This window comes from Archocentrus centrarchus, chromosome 16 (genome assembly GCF_007364275.1).
Source record: "Archocentrus centrarchus isolate MPI-CPG fArcCen1 chromosome 16, fArcCen1, whole genome shotgun sequence".
NCBI classification, from domain to species: domain Eukaryota; kingdom Metazoa; phylum Chordata; class Actinopteri; order Cichliformes; family Cichlidae; genus Archocentrus; species Archocentrus centrarchus.
Genome location: NC_044361.1, coordinates 8784727 through 8806284, shown reverse-complemented (window position 1 = coordinate 8806284; position 21558 = coordinate 8784727). Strand labels below are relative to the sequence as shown.

The 21558-nt window shown below is 41.7% G+C and overlaps 1 protein-coding gene across 2 annotated transcripts in view; it reads left to right on the top strand.

Moving 5' to 3' along the window:
* LOC115794099 (low-density lipoprotein receptor class A domain-containing protein 4) overlaps positions 1 to 21558 on the top strand; it is a 253084-nt gene that overhangs the window by 119205 nt on the left and 112321 nt on the right. For both annotated transcript variants that reach the window (XM_030749376.1, XM_030749375.1), the window contains exon 3: positions 11743 to 11883. In XM_030749376.1, coding sequence (XP_030605236.1) covers positions 11743 to 11883 — 141 coding nt within the window. The remainder of the gene's footprint in view (positions 1 to 11742; positions 11884 to 21558) is intronic.

Here is a 21558-nt window from a genome sequence, read left to right as displayed (position 1 = left end):
CCCCACTTGTGTATTATTGCCGCTGCCATCTGTCCCGTTTTCTTACTTGCTTACTGTCTTCGCTCACTTCCTCCTCTTCGTCACCGCAGAACAAGACTGTTTTCATGTTCGCCCTTTGTCAGGGCAGGCAGACAGATCAGCAGACTGACAGACGTCACAGGAGTTGATAGACGGGTAAGGAGGAGAAAGAGAAGAGACAATGGTGAGAGAGAGAGAGAGAAAAGAGAGAGGGCTCGTGTAAATCATGCTATGCAGTAATTGGATTGATTGTGTTTGATAGCAACGTTTCTCCTCTGTTATAGGAAGAGAAGTTTTTATCAAGATATGGGTAGCTGTAGTTGTGCAAAGACTGCTTCATTTAGTCAAATAAAAAAGGGACATCTGTAATTAGTGACTGATAACCTGTTTATCACTTTTCTTTTGTAACTTCAGGAATCACTTAACAGAAAATTCCCAGAGAAATAAGCAGGATTTTAAGGTATTTAAATGTATTTTAAGCCACGTTTTGCCCGTTTTCACCCACACAGGTGGTCTCTGTCATTGAACCTTCCCTTTAAAAAAAAACCACACATGTAATAGTATAGTGGGCTTATTCTTTTCAACAAGGGACAAAGTGACATGCATTCACTTGTAGCCATGAACCTGGATCAGCCTTGTGAATAGTGAAATTGGATGGTCCTATTTCTTCTAACATTCCCTTGTTCACCTGATGATTAAGAAGAAAAACCAGCTACATTGGCTGTTTCAGTCCAAGTCCATTTAAAACAGTGATAATAACAGATTTGTGCAGGTATGTGAGAAAGAAAGTTCTCGCAGGAATCTGCAGTCCTGTGAAAACCCTGCTGCTTCCATAGGAATGAAGAGGGTAAATATCAGCCAGGCTTGTTTTGCAGCCACAGGCTCCGGGCCCCTTGCAGTCATTAAGTCGACCACAAACTCCTCTGTATGCCAAAGTATTCTGCAATCAAATGTGAAACCATCTGTTTGACAATGAAGGCTTGAGTGAAATCGGGTCATGCACCAGGACAATGATCCAAAGCACAGCAGCAGCTCTACGGCTGAAAAAGAAAAGAATCAAGGTGCTGCAACAACCCAGTCAAAGTTCAGACCTCGACCTGACTGAAATCCTGTGGCGGGACCTTAAGAGAGCTGTGCATAAACAAATACCTGCACACCTCAATAAACTGAAGCAGTGTTTTAAAGTACTCCTGTAAAAAATGTTCTTTTTTGAATGGCTGTACATTTGAAGCTCAGAAAGTTGCAGCTATATCATCCTCTGCCGTAATCATCATCAAGTAAACAGTAAAAGCCGAGTCAGGTTTCAGCTCCTTTACCAGATGGAGCTGAGTGGGTTTGCCGGGGCGCCCGCGCTTTGCAAAACATACCGAACCCGTTCAGAGTAGGTGCACGGCTATCTGTCCTATCTGAACTTTGCTCGAGTTTTGTTGTTTTTCAGCACCCAGCTGAAGTGAGAGTCTAATTTTTTTTTTTGTCTTTTATTTGTGGACTCGTGTCAGTGCTGAACTATCAAGAAAATTGTAGTGTTCTCTGAGTGAAGCCAGCCCATGACCTTCACCATATTTTTCACAGCTATAAAAAGAGAGATACGGCAGTCAAGGAATCCTGAAGTAAAATAATGAAAAGATGGTGGTAGATGGGGGGTGGGGGTCTTGGGTCTTATGTTTGTTGCCCCTGGGTTTAATTATAGCCAGACTTGAAATCAGTTTAGAAATAGTAATAAATAGGCCTTTATAACTGTAAAGATAATTATGAAATAAATATAATTACAAATGAATTACTCTAATATTTTAATAAATAATAAAAAGAAGGATCATAAATGAATTAATAAACCAAGTGTTATTATTACATCAATAAATAGATCAAATTAGAGAGAGGTTGAATTTAGTCCTAAATAAATAGCAGAATTTTAAACTCCATTTGAAAATGCAGATCAAAAACTGAAGGAGAAAGCTCAACGACTAAACAAACAGAGTCGGAAACAATCAAAGGAAAAGCAGCTGGGAAATCAGAGTGAAAAGGGAATATTCATTTTAAATGAATGATTAAAACCTGCATTCTCAATCCAGTTTATTTCTTATTTTAAAATTCCATTATGTCTCTATGAATGCATTCATCTGTTTTTAAATAGATGACCAGTTACTGTTTAATTTCAACTATTTATGAGTAGAATAATTGATTTACAAAATATTTTTATTGTTCCTCTTTTATATAACAAATAACATTGATATCAAACACTGAGACGGATTACGGTTAATACACCCGAATCTCGCAGTCTGAGTGCAGCTTTGAACTGTGAACGGCGCCACGTAGATTTGAAGCACTGAACAACAGCGAAGTGTCGTGACAGTGCTAACCTCCGAGAGAACAGAGAGCCAAGCAGCCAAGAACAAGCGATGCTTTCATGTTAACTGTGTCAGATGAAGGCTTGCCAACTTTTAACACCCAGCTGAAGTGAGATTTTTCTTTGTTTTTAGACTGTCAGTTCTAAAATGTGGAGAAAATTGCAGCATCCTGTGAGTGGGGGAAGCCTGTGACCTTGACTGTGTTTTTTCATCAAGCGCTTATTTGACCAGTTAAGATTTTTAGAAATTTGCTGGAACCACTGAAACACTTGTGGATGCGGTGGCATTACAGGTCATCCTCCTTTTTATCCTGTTTGTTTATCGTGGTCTTAAGAGCTTGAAAAAGAAGCTGGACTTCTTTAAGTCTGTGAAGACATTTCACCTCTCATCCAAGAGGCTTCTTCTAAAACCAAAAGGTGGAGAGACGCAGGTGTTTAACCCATAGTGGGGGCTGTCCCCTTTGGAGGTGGTTGCTGGCCCACTATCGATTACATGATCGATCGATGATTAAACATATTTATAACAAGGTGCAAAACCACTGGTTACACTCAAGAACAAGAAGGCCGGGTTAGACTTTGCCAGAAAACATCTAAAAGAGCCTGCAGAGCTCTGAAAAAACAATATGAACTTGTATCAGAATGACGGAAAGAGAAAAGTATGGAGAAGAAAAGAAAGAGCTCATGATCCAAAGCATCGGTCTAACGTGGTGGAGGTAATGTTATGGCATGGACACATGTGACTATCGGTGGACCCGGGTCACTGGTGTTTACTGATGATGCGACTGCCGAGTCACAGAAGTCACAGGATGAATTGTGAAGTGCTGCAAAACTTATCAGTGCTTCACAGTGCACATAGATAATGACCTTAATTGGGTCTCTCAAGACAAAGAAATGGGATATTCTTCAATTGCCAAGTCAGTCATGTGAGCTCAACCTGACAGAGCTTTTCAGTTATTAAATACAAAGAGACTCAAACAAGCAGCAGCAGAAGGTGGCTGCAGTAAAGGCCTGCCAGAGCATCGCAAAGGAGGGAACACAGCGTGTGGTGATGTCCATGGGCTCTAGACTTCAGTCACTGACTGCAAAGGATTTTCATCCAAGTATAAATATCAATCCTGCTATTTAAAATTGAGTTTTTCCAATTACTTTTGAGCCTCTGTAAATGGGGGACTGTGCATAAAAATGGCTGTAACTTCTAAACAGTACATTTTTTTTTTTGCTAATTCTTATAAAACACCTTGAATTAAAGCTGAAAGTCTGCACTTCAATCACATGTTGACTGTTTGCCTTAAAATCCACTATAGTGGTGTAGAGAGGCAAAAATATATTAAAAAAAAAACTGCATCTTCAGCCAAGAAATTATGGGCCTAACTGTGTTTGCTATTTTTGGAGGTGTTTTCTTGTTTGAACAGTCTGTCTGCGTAGCGTCGGAGGTTTAAGATTATATCGGGGTTCGAGAGGTTAAACAGTAGTTTGTCGCTGCAGCAGGTGGCTGTGTGTTCTCATTTCACTTTAAATTCCCTTGACATTTAGCTGAAAACACAGCCCGTTAGAGACGAAGAAAGCACAGGCTGAAGACAGTAAGTTAATGAAGTGAACACTAAAAGCATCTTTTTGCTGCAGAGTTTTATTATAGTTTACATAATTCACTATTTTCATAGTTAAAAGAATATATTTTTTATATTAAAGTATGCTTTCACTTCTGCTTGTTGTGCAGCCTTTTGATCTGATCTGAAGAGCGCTCTAAAGATGCAGAGACTTATTGTGCCAAATATGATGAGCAAAATCAAAAGCTTAAATAGAACAGATGCATTTCAAAGGATTTTCAGAATTGCTTGTGCAGTTTTAAACTTCAAGGTTTGAAGAAATGATTAGAAGTGCCTTTTTCTAACAAACAGTTCTCCTCCTTGACTGTGACCTCTCATATACCTTCACTTAATCTTTCATATAGTCAACCAACCGTCTTCTTGTTTAACAGAGCTCTTATGACTGCTTTTGTTTGCATCCTGCTCATTTTTTAATTCTTCAGGTAAACGCATACGCTGATCAGATCTTGGGAGAACTTGAACCTCCGTGTCGAACATATTCATGTCACATCAATTAACTTGTGTGTGTGTGTGTGTGTCGGTGTTTGTTTCAGTGCAACTTTTTCCTTCAAATTCACGTGGCACGTTGAGTGTCACTTGAGAGCAAGAAAAAGAAGAGCAGTGGAGGAGACAGGTGGTGGTCAGGAGATGGGGAGAGTAAAGTGAGAAGATGGACAAAGTGAAGCGGGAAGACAAGATGGGACAGATAAGATGAGAGAGTAATAGAGAGTAATAGAGCTGCAGAGCTGAGGATAGACGAAAGGGGAGATGAGACTGAAAAAGAGGGGGGCTAGACAGACGATCAGAGTAATAGTTGAGACAAAATGAAAGACAGAGAGAGGAGAGGAGAGGCTGGGCAAGTCACCCAGGCTTCACTAATTGCCACTCAGAAGGAGGGGAAGGGCTCTTTCCAAAGAACGGTCATGCTGGTCTGTTCTTTGAATCGGATCTGTGTTCCTGCCCCTCCTCCCTCCGCCAATGTCTAGACAAGAGCAGAACAAGCTGTTCTTGTTATGGGAGGAAGAGGAGAAAATGTGCAGTGTCATTAGGTCGCTCACTGCCAGCCGGGCAAATCGGAAGAACTCTCACCGGGAGCGGGCCCGCTAGGTGTTTGTTCGGAACCGTGCCGTACGTGCACTTATGAGCCGCCTGTGTTTGCGCGTGTTGATTAACTGCAACAAAACACAGCGGCTCCCCAACCACTGTAATGAATTTGATTAAAATGCTTCCTTTCTACTACCCCCCCCAAAAAAAATCTTCCATCTATTACCACACCAAGAACAAGTAGTCGCACAAAAGAAAAAGGAAGAATCCAGACCAGAAGTGTGGAGAATCTGGCTGAGATTTGATTAGAGCCGTCGCTTAGACCTGCGTAATCGCATTAAGTAATGAGTTTGGCGCGCAGGAGTCAAAGCTGATTTGTTACTATGGCGAAGTCATCATTTAGCTGAATATTTCAGCAGGAGTCGTGGAAATAAGTCCAATTTTATACTCCTCACGTACCGTCCCCAAATCAAGTAGGACCATTTGTGAGACTAAACGTGCACAACTTTTTTTTTTTTCTTGTTTCCATTTTTGTTTCCAAAGTAAAACTTTTGGCAGAACGAAGAATGTTGTATCTGATTACCTCCCAATTAAACTGTTAAGTAAGTCACACAAATTGATCATGACTGTCTTGTTTCTTCTTTAATTTGGTACTAAAATGCACTGATGGGTTCCTGTGCTCTTGCTGTGTTGGTTGAAACTAACCAGGCCTGTGCTTTGCAAAGTTAAATACATTAAAAGCGTTATTTGCAATTTATGCACACGTGCATGCATGCATGCATATAACATTTTGCACTGTCCTAGCAGTGCATCAGGAACGATAGGACAGAAGAAAACTGTTATCAAGCAAACACCGGCACAGACAATGCGTCTGACCAACTGCCCACAGTTTCTGTCATGAACACAAGTGCACATTCACGCTTCTCCAGCACCAACAACAATCAACACGCGAAACCATTTAAGTTCTTGACATGCCAGATTCACTGTGAATATTATTATTCACGTCCAGACCTTACAAAATTACAGCAGGACACCCACACATGCTTATCACTAGATATCAAGGGTTAGATTTTCTTAATGATAAAAATTGTGAGAAATATGTAGTATTTCTCTCTTGGTGACAGAAAAATTAACCATTAGTTCAGGCAGACTAAGGCCTCGTCTGCTGGTGACCAAGGCAATCGCAGGGACATTTTTCCCTAGCAATCAGAGGTCATCAACTGGTCTCTAAGCATGTATGACTGAGGCCTAATAAGTCAGACTCACTTCATCCTGTTATATTAGATGATCTCTGCACCAACCTACGCCCTTCTGCACATCCAATTAAATGTCCAATATACTGTAGGGCGCATTGTTTAGGTTGCTTTAGTCTGCCCATACAGTAGTTGTTGCACATCTGCAAGCTGATTTGCAACCCACCTCCACCTCAGCTCCCCCTTTTCACGCTGTCTGACATAATCAATGTCATATCGGTTGTCACTTATTTGATCATTCACAGTTGAAAGACTGGAAACATGAGCGGAGACAAAGTGAGGAATGATACACGATAAAGGATACTAGCAAAATATGTGAGCTTCATGACACGCATGCTGGAGTTATGAGAGGTCTTTTTATGATCTTGTTTGACCCTCTGTGCTCTGGCAAACTTCCACACGGATGCCATCTTATGCCAGCTTTAAACTCCACCATATCAGCACAAAAGTAGGCTGACCCAAAAGCCGTAGCTCATTGGGACCGAAGATGAGCATTTAATTGGTGATTCAACACCATATAAACAGACCAGCACGACTTGGTCTGCTTTCTCTCCTGTTATGTTGCTTTTTCTACAACGTGCACATGACATTGACCAGTGGTAACTTAAGGTGCTCGTGTGCATGCAGTATAGCAGAACTATACTGAGTACTTTTTTCCAAAATTTCTCCTAGGTGTTCACTTGGGTTGAGATGCGGTGACTGTTAAGTGAGCCCTTATGGGGCTGAATGGCCTTTGGATGAAAGCATTCATCCAAAGGGCATTTAGTTAGACTTCACTTCAATCCAGATAGAAAATGTTTGATCGTGGAATAAATGTGATACCTCAAAACAGCTTTTTAATAATTTGTAATGGACCTTTACTCTGACAGGACAAATAAATCAAAACCACGTAAGCTAAAATGAATTCAGCTTGTATCATAAGACTGAAGTTCATTCTGCACATTAGGATTATGCCTAGCACCTTTGATTTGGGAATATACAACATGTGACCACAAAATGTAGCCTTCAGTTATTTAATTCAGTCTCCTATGAGTCCTCCAATATGGAAGTGTAATTACTCCTGTCAGCTGATGGTGCGCTTTAGTGGAGAGTATTCCCAGGCAAAGTTTTAATGAAATAAAAGCAAACCACTCTGGACCTGCTCGCCTTGCCGAGCTCGATCAGTGGTTCACATTACATGTTAGTGTTCACTAGCATGTTCACAGTACGTGTCACAGGTTTTTGTTTCATAAGTGATATTTTTTTACTAAAGGGAACTTTTTTTTTTGTTTTTCTCTCTAAATTATCCATCTGACAAAAACAACTTTTGTCTGTCTGAGTTCAAAAACATAGAGATGACATGCAGGTGAACACGCCTCCGCATCTCAATTACTATTTGCTAAAGTTTGTGTGAGTTTTAATTACAGTAATAATTATGTTGAATTTGGTGACCCAGAGCCCATTTTACCAGTGAAACTCTACATCTTTACTTCAAAATTAGTTGTGTTTGTTCACTAGATACTCAGGAGCCCTGCTGAACGATCAAGTATTAGAGTAAATACACAGTAGAGCTAATGGGTTGCTGTTCAGGCTACAGTATAATTGGTAATTCAGACACAGTTCACACACTTAATTATTAAACGGTGCTCAGTCTGACTGGTGTGCCTAGTGTAGAAAAATGAAACGTGAAAAATTCCAATAGTATCTTCTCCTGAAATGATGATGCAGTTGCTTTGAATTATCCACATACTAGTTTCTGCTATTTAAAGGTAAGAAGACAGTGAGAATTGTTGGCTTTTTGGATTATCCTTAATAACACAGAAAAACACTTATAAGTATTGTTCTTGCAGTAACAATATTTTATTTCAGTCAGGACCAAAGAGGGTACTGCACCAAAAATCTCCTTGTGCTTTCATCACTAGCAGATTGCGACAGTTACCTGTGAGGCAAACCAGAAATGAAGAGCATAACCCTTCAAAATACAAGTTGTTTCTTACCACTATAACCATCCTGTTTTAAAAGGTGTAGCTTTTGCTTTGAAGGCGAATGTTTACAGTTTACGGTTTCTGTTGCTGTCTTCACGGTTTCGCTACTGTGTAGCGAGTAGTTGGCGAGTGTGTACAATCAAGTGTCTCCCATACAAACTGCATCAGCTGTGACCTGTTGAGATTATTGCTGAGTTTGATTTTGTAATTGGCCACAATAGCAATCTAAGGTCTGTTATTGTACTTCTTCTTACTACTAAAACTATCAAAACACTTAAAAGAAACTACATTTTGCCCTAGGTTTTTCCTTTTAGGCCAAATTGGTCATCTTCACTGATTAAACGTTTTTTTCGTGTTTTGTTTTTTTTTACTTATTATTATTTTGTGGGGAAAGCAAAAAAGAAGAAGCTCCATTTGCAGTTAATGACCTTGTGGAAAGATGCAAGAATTGAACACCATGGATCAGGGCCCTGTTAAGGAAAATCTGCATGTTTTTAAAAGCACGAGATATCGCCCAAAGCATATTGCATGGTTTAGGCAACATTTCTAAACTGTCCAGTTTAGAAATGTTGCCTTTTTAAATCTAAACACTGTTAAAACTTGACGCCTACTAGTAACGCTCCAGACAGAGATTCAGGTATTCTATGGGTATCAAGCGGAGAGTTTTTTGGGGGTTTTTTAACTTCTCACTGCCAGTGGCATACCTTAAGGACATTTATTAGACTTCCAACAGCCAACCTGTACTGCAAACAAAATGCCTTCCTTGGGGAGGTACAGTTCCCAAAGAGAGGTCGTGTCTTGAAGATTGAGGGGAGCTCCCCAAATTTTACAACACAAAGTCTGTTTACAGGTGCTGGGGGAATAAAACTGCATATGTGATTCAAGTTTCATTCAGCCTTTGGTGCATGTAGTGTGAAGTTTGATGAATGTGATGTCACTTGATTGAGACAGTTGGGTCAGAGGAAAAAGAGTCTGTGGGTGTGGAGCTAGAAAAGGTGATCTCTGAAGCCCTTCGTCGTTGCTGCAGGCTAGCAGCTCCAGGCTGCGTCAGCTAATACCAGCATAACTGTGGTATTAAGGGGGACAGGATACTGTGCTCACAGAATTGCTTGCCTAGTTCAAGAGCCAGAAGAGTTTTCTACCTTCCATCTTTGCTTCCTTGATGATCAGACCATGTGCTAAACTAGTAAAGCAAAGCTTTGTGGATTAATGAGTCATAACATGGTAAAAACCTGCCTTGTTGCAGTTACACTACAGTCACACTAAGGAAAACAGTGGTTGGAGACTGCGGCACAAAAGTATAGAATGAGAACAGCTGTGTGCATTGAACTTCCGGTCTCGTTGCCTTTGAAATGGTTGCTTTGAAGATGGTCCGCAACCACTCGCAGTCAGTTGCCATCTTCAAAGTGATTTGGTGCATCAAGACGGCATTGAGTCAGTCTGCTATCAGTTTGCAACTGAATGAGGGCAGGTTGGCAAGTACATGCAATCTGTTTGTGATTATGTGGCGATTAACTGTGAAAAATCAGCAAAAATCATAAGTCTAGCCTTCGGCTTCAAATCTGTTGCCATCTGCATACACAGAAATACACATTAGCTACTTCCATTCAGAGTCCAGCCAGAACCTCATAGATTTGAAACAGAAACTCAAAAATTCCTCCACAAATAGTGATGGGGTTGCTACTTGATGGTGATTTAACTGCAAAATGACAGACTGACTCCGACTAGTTGCAACATGTGCAACAATCTGTCTGCATTTATAAATTAGACGGCAATTATTTGCAAACCTTTGCCAGTGTGTCTGAGAGTGTTTGCTATCAAACCATAATTGTTTGGAGACAGGTTACCTCCCACCAAGCCCACCTGTGCTCTTTTCCTATTTGCAAGGAAGTTGCTGTCCTATTTTTACTCTAGTGTGACCGAGCCATTAGATATGCCCTGCCAACAGACAGGGCTGCTGGGGATGTTTTAGTTGCAATACCACGATTGACCACAGTTGGTGGGAAGGTGTAGCAGTGGCACTTTATCCATCGTCTCACACAGGCACAGATAGAACATGGAAACTCTAGCCAACCAGAAAGTTTTATCCAGCAATCTCAGGTACAGTACGTCCATGGACATAACACAATCAAATCATCAAGTGTGTAGTTGTTGTATTGTGGGTAATGTAGGCACCAGATGCTGATACGCAGTAATGTAAGGAATTTAAAAATGACTGTACCTAGACTATTATCACAGTGCTGCTATAGAGTGGTATTTTCGTACCAACTGTAAAAATGTGAAAAAACCTAAGGGAATTTGACCGTGTTTTTTCTTGATTTTTATTTTTTTATCTTTTTTTTCCTCTTCACATATAATTGAGAAGCATATATGAATGTGGCACAGGAAATAACACGTACGAGTGTATGTCAGAGTATCATTCAGGTTTCACTGATCTCCTGGTGGAGTTGTGGCGGGCTCAGTGTGAGTGCAGTTCTCACAGATTGGCTTCACTAAACACACACACAGACACACACACACACACACACTCTGGGCCACACTAACACGGCCTTGCTTTTCAGTGCATCAAACACTTTGTTGTTGTTATTCTCATTTGTTATGATTAAAGGTCTACATGATTATGTATTCCCTTCATATATATATATAATATATATAATATTATATATGTGTGGGTGTGTGTGTGTGTGTGTGTACTTTTTCTGCAGTTTCCCCATTTATGGTACCCAGATAGTGCTAATCAGGCGTATTAATATTTAGAGGGAGAGAAGCGTTTTGGTAATAACCGTGACAGGAGCACATTATGGTTCGGGGCTGCGGCACATCAAAGGGCCGTTTGAAAGAGCTGTTTATTTATTTGTTGTTTTGAACGGGAGACCACTTTTTTGTCTGACCTTGTTTCTGTGTGAACTCAGCACATTAACTCTGCTTTGTATTTGAGCTTACAGGTAAAAAAACAAAACCAAATTATTGCACACGACCTTGCACATTCTGAAGCGTAGATAACGCCGAGGATTTCACATAACAGCCCAGCGTTTGAACATTTTGTTGTCCGTGCGGTTTATCAATGCTTTTACACATTTTAGAGCTTGCCTGCATGCACTACTACTGCATTGACACCGGTGTATGTGTGTGGGTGGGCTTTTTTTTTTTTTTTTAAACTTGTGTTTTTCTCTCTCTTTCCCTCTTTTGTAACATGTATTTTTACCAAAGGACTTTTTTTTTTTTTTTTTTTTTTTTTTTTTTTTAATTTTGTTTTAATTTTCCATTATGGCTCAATTGTGGTTGTTTTTATATGTTTTCCGAAAAAGAAAAAAAATCATAGATCTTTCCACAGCAGACAAGAAGCAGACCGATTCTTTCGTTGTTCCTCAAAGACAATAATGACTTTGGGAACTTGAATAAATTGAACAATTTGTTCTCATATGATACAAAATGTAGCATCAACAGCAGTGTTTCCCTTAGTTGAATGGACAGATTCAGACAACTAAATGGTTGACGTTTCTGCTAAGAAATGTTATCTTTTATCTGCACAGAGTGCAAGTTCCACTGCACCAATGGGAATTGCTTGCGCCTGGGCTCGCTGATCTGCAACCAGCTGAATAACTGTGGGGACAACAGCGATGAGGAGAACTGCCCTGTGGTCACCCAGCACCCTCCGCCGGGTATCTTCAACTGTAAGTGCTGCAGGATGCTGCTACACCTCTGTGCCTCTCTCTGTTTACCTCAAACCATCAAACCATGCTCAACTATCACCCTCTCTCTGCTTTGTCTCACTTCTGTTTTTTTCCCCCGTGGAGGGTGGAGTTGTCTGCTTTTTTTAAATGGGTGTGGCAAACCTACCAAGTTTCTGACTTCTTTGCTTGTGCGCACTGCCAGTGAATGTGACACTAAAGCTATCTGTCACTGAGTGTGGTAACAAAACGGTGCATGTCCTGTGGCAACGGTTTCCAAAAAAAGTGCTTTATTTAAAGTTCCTGCTTAATGCATACAAAAACATTTCGTGCTCCTGCCAGGTTAAGTGGCAAAATAGTGAGCTTGGCACTTAATTTTATCATTCATTAAAGTACTTTTGACATATTCATTTTTTACCTTGATCCATCACTGCAGTGTAATCCTAATGAAGGCCCATATAAGTTGAAAACTGGAGGAAAACCCATGTGCTCTTTGTTCCATATCTCGAGAGGTACATTAGTTTCTTCCATGGATCAAACTACCTGCCATTCACCAGTTGTTACAAGTAGTGGTGCTTCCATTTGTATGTCTTTACAAGTATTCCAGTGCAATAGTATGCACTCTGTCAATTCTAAAATTCTGTAGCAAATGGTGAAATGACCCCGGAGCTCTTTGTGTGTGCAAAGCCTAAGTTAAGGGAACCAAGCAAACATGACACAAACCAAACTGAGATCTACTCCATGCTATAATTAGTCTAATTTCAGAGTGATCTGAGTGTTTATGGAGAGTGGCGGAGAGTTTACATACATGCAAAATGAATCATTCAGAGATTACCTTGACGGCTCAAAGGACTTATGGGAACCATAGACTGCGTATAAAGATACGTACTGTATTGTTTGTGGTGTTATCCCTCCTGGTTAACATATGGGCACATACAGCAGAGGTGGGAAGTAACAAAGTACAAATACTTGTACTTCCACAAATACTAATATTGTGAAATGTCTTGCAGAACAAACTGAGGTATACTAATTTTGTGTTATTCAGAGGTTACATGAAAATACTGCAGTTTAGTGCAGGATAAACAGGTCAGTTTGCTGTGCTGTGGTGAATTTACAGTGAAGCTCTGTGCTGGACTGGTGCACAGCAGCTGTGCTGTTCATGGTCAGAGTTACAGGTTACATCAGTGTAGCAGAGATGAGTTTGAATTTAAGCTGATGATGCTTAGATTCATTCACTCAGTTCAACCTTTATTCCAACTTTATACTGTCAGTATAAAGACAGTATAAACAATATACTGTCAGTGTAGGGGATGGAAATCAGCTAAGATAGCTCGTGAAATACTGGGTTACATTTTGTTGAATTCAGGTGTGTAAATCCACAATGAGCAGTAAACTTCAGAGCAGCAGCAGCTGATCACAAAGAAAATCTGCTGGATAGAAATTAGAATAGAAATTATTGTGAGTTGTGAGTCTTTTCCCCACGTTAAGCCATTGCGACCAGTGTTAGGGTCGCCCCACCTGCTGAATCCCAGCATTTAGGTGATGAGGCAGAGTCATCCTCTACAATGTGGGCAACAGCTGTTTTTAAATTCTCTTTCTTTTTGTCTGCTCATGTTCTAAATAATAGTGTTCAAGCCACTGGCGGAACAAATCAGAGCCGGGCTGGGGGCGGGGCAAATGACCGGGCCCTTTATACCCAAATAATAAAGCTCATCATCATTTTACAACATACACATGCCCACAACAGCAGGAATGTGTATGTTATGAAGTGCCACTCATGTTAACTTAAAGGCCTTTATACACCGGACACGTAAATTTTGTGCGAATGCTTTGTGCGTTAAACATCTTTTGGACTCTCCTGTTCTTAATGCAGCCAACACAGGACGAATTTGCGGCATTTATTTTTTCAGATCAAGTTAGATTTTTCTGACTTTCGCAAGCAAACAAACAGATCTGACCAATCAGAACACTGCATTTAGCAACATGTGAGTTCATAGCTCAAAACGCGCACCGATGTACTGAATACAGAGTGATGTGGGAACAGTAAACTCGTACTATTTTACCTCAGACACACAGCTACATGCTGTTCTGAGTCAGTCGGCTCTCTGATATTATTCTCTGCCTCCTCAACTCTGCCAACAAGAGCTCAAACTGTCCACTGACATCCTGAAGTATGCGTGAAAGCGGCCGTGGTGCAACTTCAACTTCTGGATCAAACCATAAAACTCTCCCTGCTGCCACTTTCTTATGAGTTGGATGAACCCAGAATCTCTGTTTCTTCCTTCTCTTGTTTAGAAACATCACAACCTCATTACATCATCATTTTATGTCGACTTCCTTTCTTTCACAGTGCGTTTTATGAGGACGATTTATTCGCAAAAACTCAAAGCGACAAATTCACATCCGAAAGATTTGGAATTTCACGTTGTTTTTACGCAACACATCCGGTGTGAAACGGCCTTTAGTTTACAATCTGTTGCCAAGTGACTGATGATGATGTTGGTGGATGGTTGGTGACAAGTTTTACCCACAATACACTTGGAGAAAATATTGGCGATCCACTTGAAAATTTGTGTGTCATAAAGTTAAATGTAAGAGTGAAAATAAAGCCAGTCATTATTATTCAATATTTTATACCTACTGTATCACTAAAGTCAGTCGGTCTTGTAAAGGTTTGCGCAACCATGACTCAGTCCTGACTGTGGCAACCTTTAAACCCCGTGTAAAACATGAATGATGGGTGACGTATCGTGGGCTGTATACTGTGCACATTGGGCCATGCATATCGCAATAAAATCAGAAGAGGGTCCGTCTTCTCCACCGCGCCTCGGACGTGACAGAGGCCTGGCTACCTGAAATCTTATTCTTCTCTCCTTTCTCCCATCCGGGCCCCCTGTAGGCCTGGGCCGGGGGCGTGCCGCCCTCCCAGCCCCCCCAGCCCCCCCAGAAGCTCCGCCCCTGGTTCAAGCTGAGTGGATTCATCATAATTAGAATTTGGATTGAAATAGTTTGTATTCTCATGTAATAATATTGTTTTATTATTACATTAATATCCATCCATCCATCCATCCATTTTCTTCCACTTATTCGGGGTTGGGTCGCGAGGGCAGGAGCCTAAGCAGAGAAGCCCAGGCTTCCCTTTTCCCAGCCATCTCCTCCAGCTCATCCGGAGGGACCACAAGGCGTTCCCAGGCCAGCCAAGAGATATAATCTCCCCAGCGTGTCCTGGGTCTCCCTCCTCTCGGTGGGACATGCCCAGAACACCTCACCCAAGAGGCGACCAGGAGGCATCCTAATCAGATGTCCGAGCCACCTCAACCGGCTCCTTTCGATGTGGAGGAGCAGCGGCTTTACTCTGAGCCCCGCCCGGATGGTCACACTCCTCACCTTATCTCTAAGGGAGAGGCCAGCCACCCTTCGAAGGAAACTCATTTCTGCCGCTTGTATTCGCGATCTTATTCTTTCGGTCACTACCCAAAGCTCGTGACCATAGGTGAGGGTAGGAACGTGGACTGACCGGTAAATCGACAGCTCCACTTTTACACTAAGCTCTCTCTTCACCACGACAGACCGGTGCAGCATCCGCATCTCTGCAGAAGCAGCCCCGAGCTGTCTGTTGATCTCCTGCTCCCTTCTCCCATCACTCGTGAACCAGACCCCGAGATACTTGAACTCCTCCACTTGGGGCAGGAACTCGTCCCTGAGCCGGAGAGGGCACTCCACCCTTTTCCGGCTGAGGAGCATGGCCTCAGACTTAGAGGTGCTGATTCTCATGCCAGCCGCTTCAGACTCGGCTGCGAACCGTTCCACTGCAAGCTGGAGGCCAGCACCTGATGAAGCCAACAGGACCGCATCATCTGCAAAGAGCAGAGATGAGACTCTGAGGCCACCAAGGAAGAAGCCTTCTGCCACCTGGCTACGCCTAGAAATTCTGTCCATAAAAATTATGAACAGAATCGGTGACAAAGGGCAGCCCTGCTGGAGTCCAACACCCACAGGAAACGAATCCGACTTATTACTGGCTATACGGACCAAGCTCTCACTGCGGTTGTACAGAGACCAAATGGCCTGCAACAACTGGCCAGACACCCCACACTCCCGCAGGACCTCCCAAAGGATACCCCGAGGGACACGGTCGGGTTAATAATATATAAGGTTCAGTTAGCTTTACACAAAAATAGCTGGTAGAAACATCCTCCAAAGAGCTACTTTTACTTTCTTACTTTGAGTACATTTCAGAGCCTGTACTTTTTCACTTTTATTTGAGTAAAGAAGTTCAATCAGTACTTCAGCTTTTACCAGAGTATTTTTAACACAAATATCTGTATTTTTACGTAAGTACAGAATGCTACCTTTGCTGTACAGGCATCCTCCCCACACCCTTACCTCCAGCACAGCCACCTCCTTTTACCTCCTGCTGAGCAGAACTGTCCAGGGAAGAAGATGAGAGTGTTCCCTTGACTCGTCACGATCAATGAAAACACGGGGGGGGAGTGCACAGAGAAAGAGAGAGAGAGAGAGAGGGTGAAGGACACCAATGGGCTCCGATGGCTGTCTGCCAGGCCACTTTGATGTGCTGCAGTGTTCTCTTTCAACAACTTTTAGGAGGAGAGAGAAAACTTTTTACAGCAGCACTTTCATTCTTGGCTCCGTGTGTGTGTGTGTGTGTGTGTGTGTGTGTGTGTGTGTGTGTGTGTGTGTGTGTGTGTGTGTGTGCGTGTGTGTGTTTGTGTGTGTGTGTGTGTGTGTGTGTGTGTGTGTGTCTGGCAGGTTTCTTACCTTCCCCTCCATCTCTTCCTCACACCCTCCCTCATTCACTCCCCCACCCTCCACCTTCCTCCCTCAAATGTGTTTCACCTCTCCCACCCCTCCATCCTTTTTGTTTTGTGACTCTCTCTCACTTTTTTACCTGCTGTCTGTCTACATTTCTGCAGCTCTTTGCAACCCACTGTGAAGAAACATTTTATTATTTTTTTTTTTATTTTAGGGTAGGTGATTTTGAGGCGTGGTGTTGGGGGGGGTCATTTCCAATGAATAGAATCCTGAGCTGGGTACTTAAAATATTTAGCTATCTGGAGCAAATGTTAATGTAACAGTTTGCAGTGTGCATTATGGGAAAGCTGTACAATGAGTGTAATTTTCTGAGCTGGTGCACATTTTCTGGTGATGCCTGAGAGACACAGAAAGACAGAGATGGTTGAAGGGAAAAGAAGATGAGAGAAAGGAGAAAAAAAAAGGGGATAGAGAGATTGCAAAAATGAAAAAAGTGCAGGCAGTCTCAGGGGGGAGACGAGAGACAAAGAGGGGCTTGAAGGGAGATGGAAGACCAGACAGACATGGCCATGGATAGAAAGAGAGGGGGATTATGAGGAGAAAAAGAAGAAGGGAAGGGAGAGGGACATAGAAAACGTTTCTGTGTTAATGGAGTTTGCCATCTTGTTGCAGCCGCTGGCTGTTGTCGTGGCGGTGGCAGACAGATGGATCATGAATACTGTCTAGACACACTGCAGCCTGACGCCTGCATCTCACTCCCTGCACCTCCTCTCCTCTCCTCTCCTCTCCTCTCCTCTCCTCTCCTCTCCTCTCCTCTCCTCTCCTCTCCTCTCCTCTCCTCTCCTCTCCTCTCCTAAGTTCTTCACATCTGCTGCCAGCTGGAGTTTAGCACAACAGTAAGGAACAAAAATGAATTGCTGATTTAGACATGGGTAATTTACATTTAAATCAGATCTAATAAAATGGCATTAAAGAGTGTCCAAAGTTTGTTTAGTACCTGTGTTTTTGTGGCAGTCATTCTGATTCATTAAAGTGTGTCTTATGATACCTCAGAACTAGATTTAATGCAGTTGTTAATAATGTCGTTAATTATGCTTGTGTGTTTCCTGTAGAGACAGCTAAAGCAGCTATGAAAAGGGCTTGGTTAAATGAAAAGACAGCATCATCAAAAAGGATGTTTTACCTTTTTGGCCACAGCGGCTTTTATCGACAGTAGAGAGAGACAGGAAATGGGGGAAAGATAAGGGGAAGAGACGCGAGCAAATTGGCGACGGGCCGGGATGCGAACCCGCGCCGCCCGCACCGCAACGCGGCATGTGTATGTGGTCGCCGGCTTCACCACTAAGCCACCTGGATGTTTTACATTTAAAAGGTTGCTTTTAAAGTGAGACAGTGACAGAAAAAAATCACATTCTGCCTCTTACAAAGGATCCTCAGAACTGATAAGACGAAGCAGTTGTGCTCAGTTCACTAAGGTCAGTACTCTGAGCACACTTTTCCTGCTATAGGATTGGTGTTAGGGCCGGGGTAGCTCAGCGGATGAGCAGGTGACCGTGCATGCTGAGTGGCGGTGCAGGCGGCCTGAGTTTGTGTCTTGACCTGTGGACTGCGTTCTCTCGCCGCTTTCCTGTCTCTCTCCACTGCACACTATCTATCCATCCATCCATCCATCCATCCATCCATCCATCCAAGCCTGTTAAACTAATACCTGATTCAAGTTTGGCCAATTTTACGTCGAAGCTTCAAGCACAGCTGCTAGTTCCTCCATGGAGGCCCAGTTCTGGCCATTTGGATTGTACACTGACCTCAAACACATGGAGCAAACGTCCACTTCTGTTTCAAGCTGATCAGAATTTTTACGTGAAGGATTACGTGGTGACGACAGCTAGGTCTCCAGCTATGACTGAGCAGTTTTCAGCAGCAGTAGTAGTACTTGTAGTAGTAATTTTCAGTTGAGTCCACACTTTCTGAACCCAAAGGTAGTGCGTCAGGTGAAAGGCATGCTTGTTATTATTTCTTGCCCTTCGTCGTGTTGTGCACCACAGATTCATTCTCCAGGGCGAGGCTGTCCATGTTGAGTTCTACTGTACCTTTTTTGAGGCTTTTTAGGGAGAAACTATCTGAACTGCACATCAGCTCAGTGTACACTGAAAATGCATGGGTTTTTTTGGGTTTTTTTGGATACACAGTCACAATCTTTGGTCACCATCTCAACCACTTACCAGATTTGGCTTCCTGAACTTAGTCCACTTCCTCAAAATGACAGTCAAGTTAAAGCACTTTTATTTTTTTTTTTTGAGGAGACCCAGTGGCCACCACAGAGGCAAAACTAGAGGGAAACATAACAAGAGTCCCACTGCACTAAAACTGAGAGAGACACGTACAGAGGTACATGAGGCAGTGATCTTGAACTCTGATTTCCATTGATCTATTGTCAGAACTTTTTTTAACAACCACACCTCATATATATATATATATATATATATATATATGTATATATATATATATATATATGTATATATATATATATATATATATATATATGATATTTGTCAATATTATCACTGCAAGATATTGTCATAAAGTGACTTCAAAATGCATTAAAAATATCAATTATTAGAAGATTAAAGGCAAAAGTTGAGTTGTTTGATGTGTTTGCACATGTTAGTCATTTATCTTAACCTACATGAACATTACTGAAGACTGTATTCTGACGGTGCTCTCCACCACCTAAATCAAAGCACCAGATGAGGGAATATTTCATGGAAAACTGCTGTAAGAAGCACCTCTCAGCTGGTATGAAGAGACCCAAATACACTTGCAGCTGCTGTGTCTTCAGCTGTCTTCTCTGCTTTTTTTTTTTTTAACCACAGAGCCCTGAAGTACTCGTAAATGGACACACTTCTGCTGTTAGATATGTTTATACATGTGCCATCAGCTTGTACAGTGTACAGTGTTCAACTTTATTGAAAATGGGATGAAAACATGAGGCTGGCCCGAACAGGTCTGATGCTCTGATGACTTTACTGCATTTTGCTGTGGTTGATCTTCAGTGTCATGGAAGTCAGAATGATTTTTCAAATGCACATTATGAGGTGGATGGAAGCCCACACTGTGGCTAGTTTAAGCTCAAACTTAGGTTTAACTAACTCATTCTGTATATCAATTGTGTCAGAAAAAATTGGATGATAATAAATATTTAGAAAACTGCCAAATAGTAGAAAAAACATCTTCTGCCTGATGTATGTTGGGTGTTAAGAGCACCAGAGTAGTAGCACATATACTATTAAAGTAGCATTATTACTCTAAATAGCAGGAAAGACCCTTGTGGAGGCCTAAGTGACCTTTGAAAAGTAATGGCTGTGCAAAGCACCATTTAGCCCACAAAGAAGCCTAAGGGAGCTTGTGTGTTTTTAAGACTGTTTTCCATTACGGATCACAAGGTGAATGCCGTTTCACTTCAGCCAGGCTTTCTCCCCTTGTTAGGCTCTGCTGAAGTATGAGGAGGGGACAGGGAAAGAGACCAGAGGATGGTTTGGATCGATGGTCAACTCTAGCTTAGCCATTGATCCCAGTCCAGTGTGAACGGCACTTCAGTAGAATCTAGCAAGCCTTTAGGCTGGTTGATTGATTCCGTTTGTCGAGAATCATAACTGAGGAGGCTCATTATTGACTACTCCTCCATCCCAGACTGTCTGAGTGCCTTACACAGGGCTGTTGTCTACCACTGATAGCTTCAATATTTTTTTTTCTGATGCCATAAAGCTGCTTTTTCTTTTTTTTTCTTCTTGAGATACACCATTTCTGAGAAAGAATCTGAGTAAAAATTTAAGGTCATCACTGTGCTGAAGGTAAAGTGCCTAACATTGTAGTGGGAGGGAAGGTTGTCTATGCTTTCTTATTCACTTTTACACTTTATTTGAGATTTTCTGTTAAGATTTTTTTTTCATCTGTGTGTGAATCCAGCCTATTAACACTTACTTATTTATGCAGTAAGCGTGGGAAGGTGTTTGATGTTGTCTGGCTTGTATTTTTATGTCCATTTTACAAAGACTGAAAAGCAGTTCAACTTCAGTGGTAACAAGTAAGATTGTCTTTGTGATACAGGACATGATCTTCAGAACACATGTTCAATCGGATCAATTTGCTGTGCTCGTTTTCATTAGAGATTTGCTCAGGATACAGCTTACTAAGGAATGAACAGCAGGATTTGGTGGCTACTCGTGGCTAATGCTAACATTTTACCGCCAATGTCATTGTGTAATTGGTATTTACATTACAGTATACATTTGTAAAATTGTGATCCTCCAGTAGGCTTTCACATTTATAGTTTTGTAAACACTAAAAAGTGCTATATGTTATCACGTGGCATCATTTTTAGCTCTGCTTTTCCTTCCACCAACTTCTGAAAGAAACTTCTGCCTATAGCTGCCAACAGTTCTCACATGTTCACATTTGTCTGCCTGTTGGTTTGTTATCGTGTGCTGTGCAAGTAATTTACAGTTGGCTTTTCAATGCTTTTGTTTTTTTTTTTGTTTTTTTTTATGACGTTCAGGATGTCTCCTGGTTTGGGCAGTAATTTGATGTTGCCCTCAATTAGTGTTGTCCTCAATTAGTGTAACTCTATCAGTCTAGCTATAATGCTAATTGAGAGGCACAGACAGAATAGCTGAGCTGTGTTGCCTGGCCTAAGTGCACTCCTACTGTGTGTTTGTTTATTTCTCATTATACAGCCTGTACCATCTAGGGGGGCACCAAATCAAAGTTAGGCGCCAGTCACAGAGGCATAGAGACCCATCAGCGACTATCTGGCAACTATGGGTCTGTATGAGAAAATTTGCTCATATTTGCTGTGAAATTGATTGTTAAAGCCCCATTCAAGCCAGGCCTAAAAACCAGTCAGTG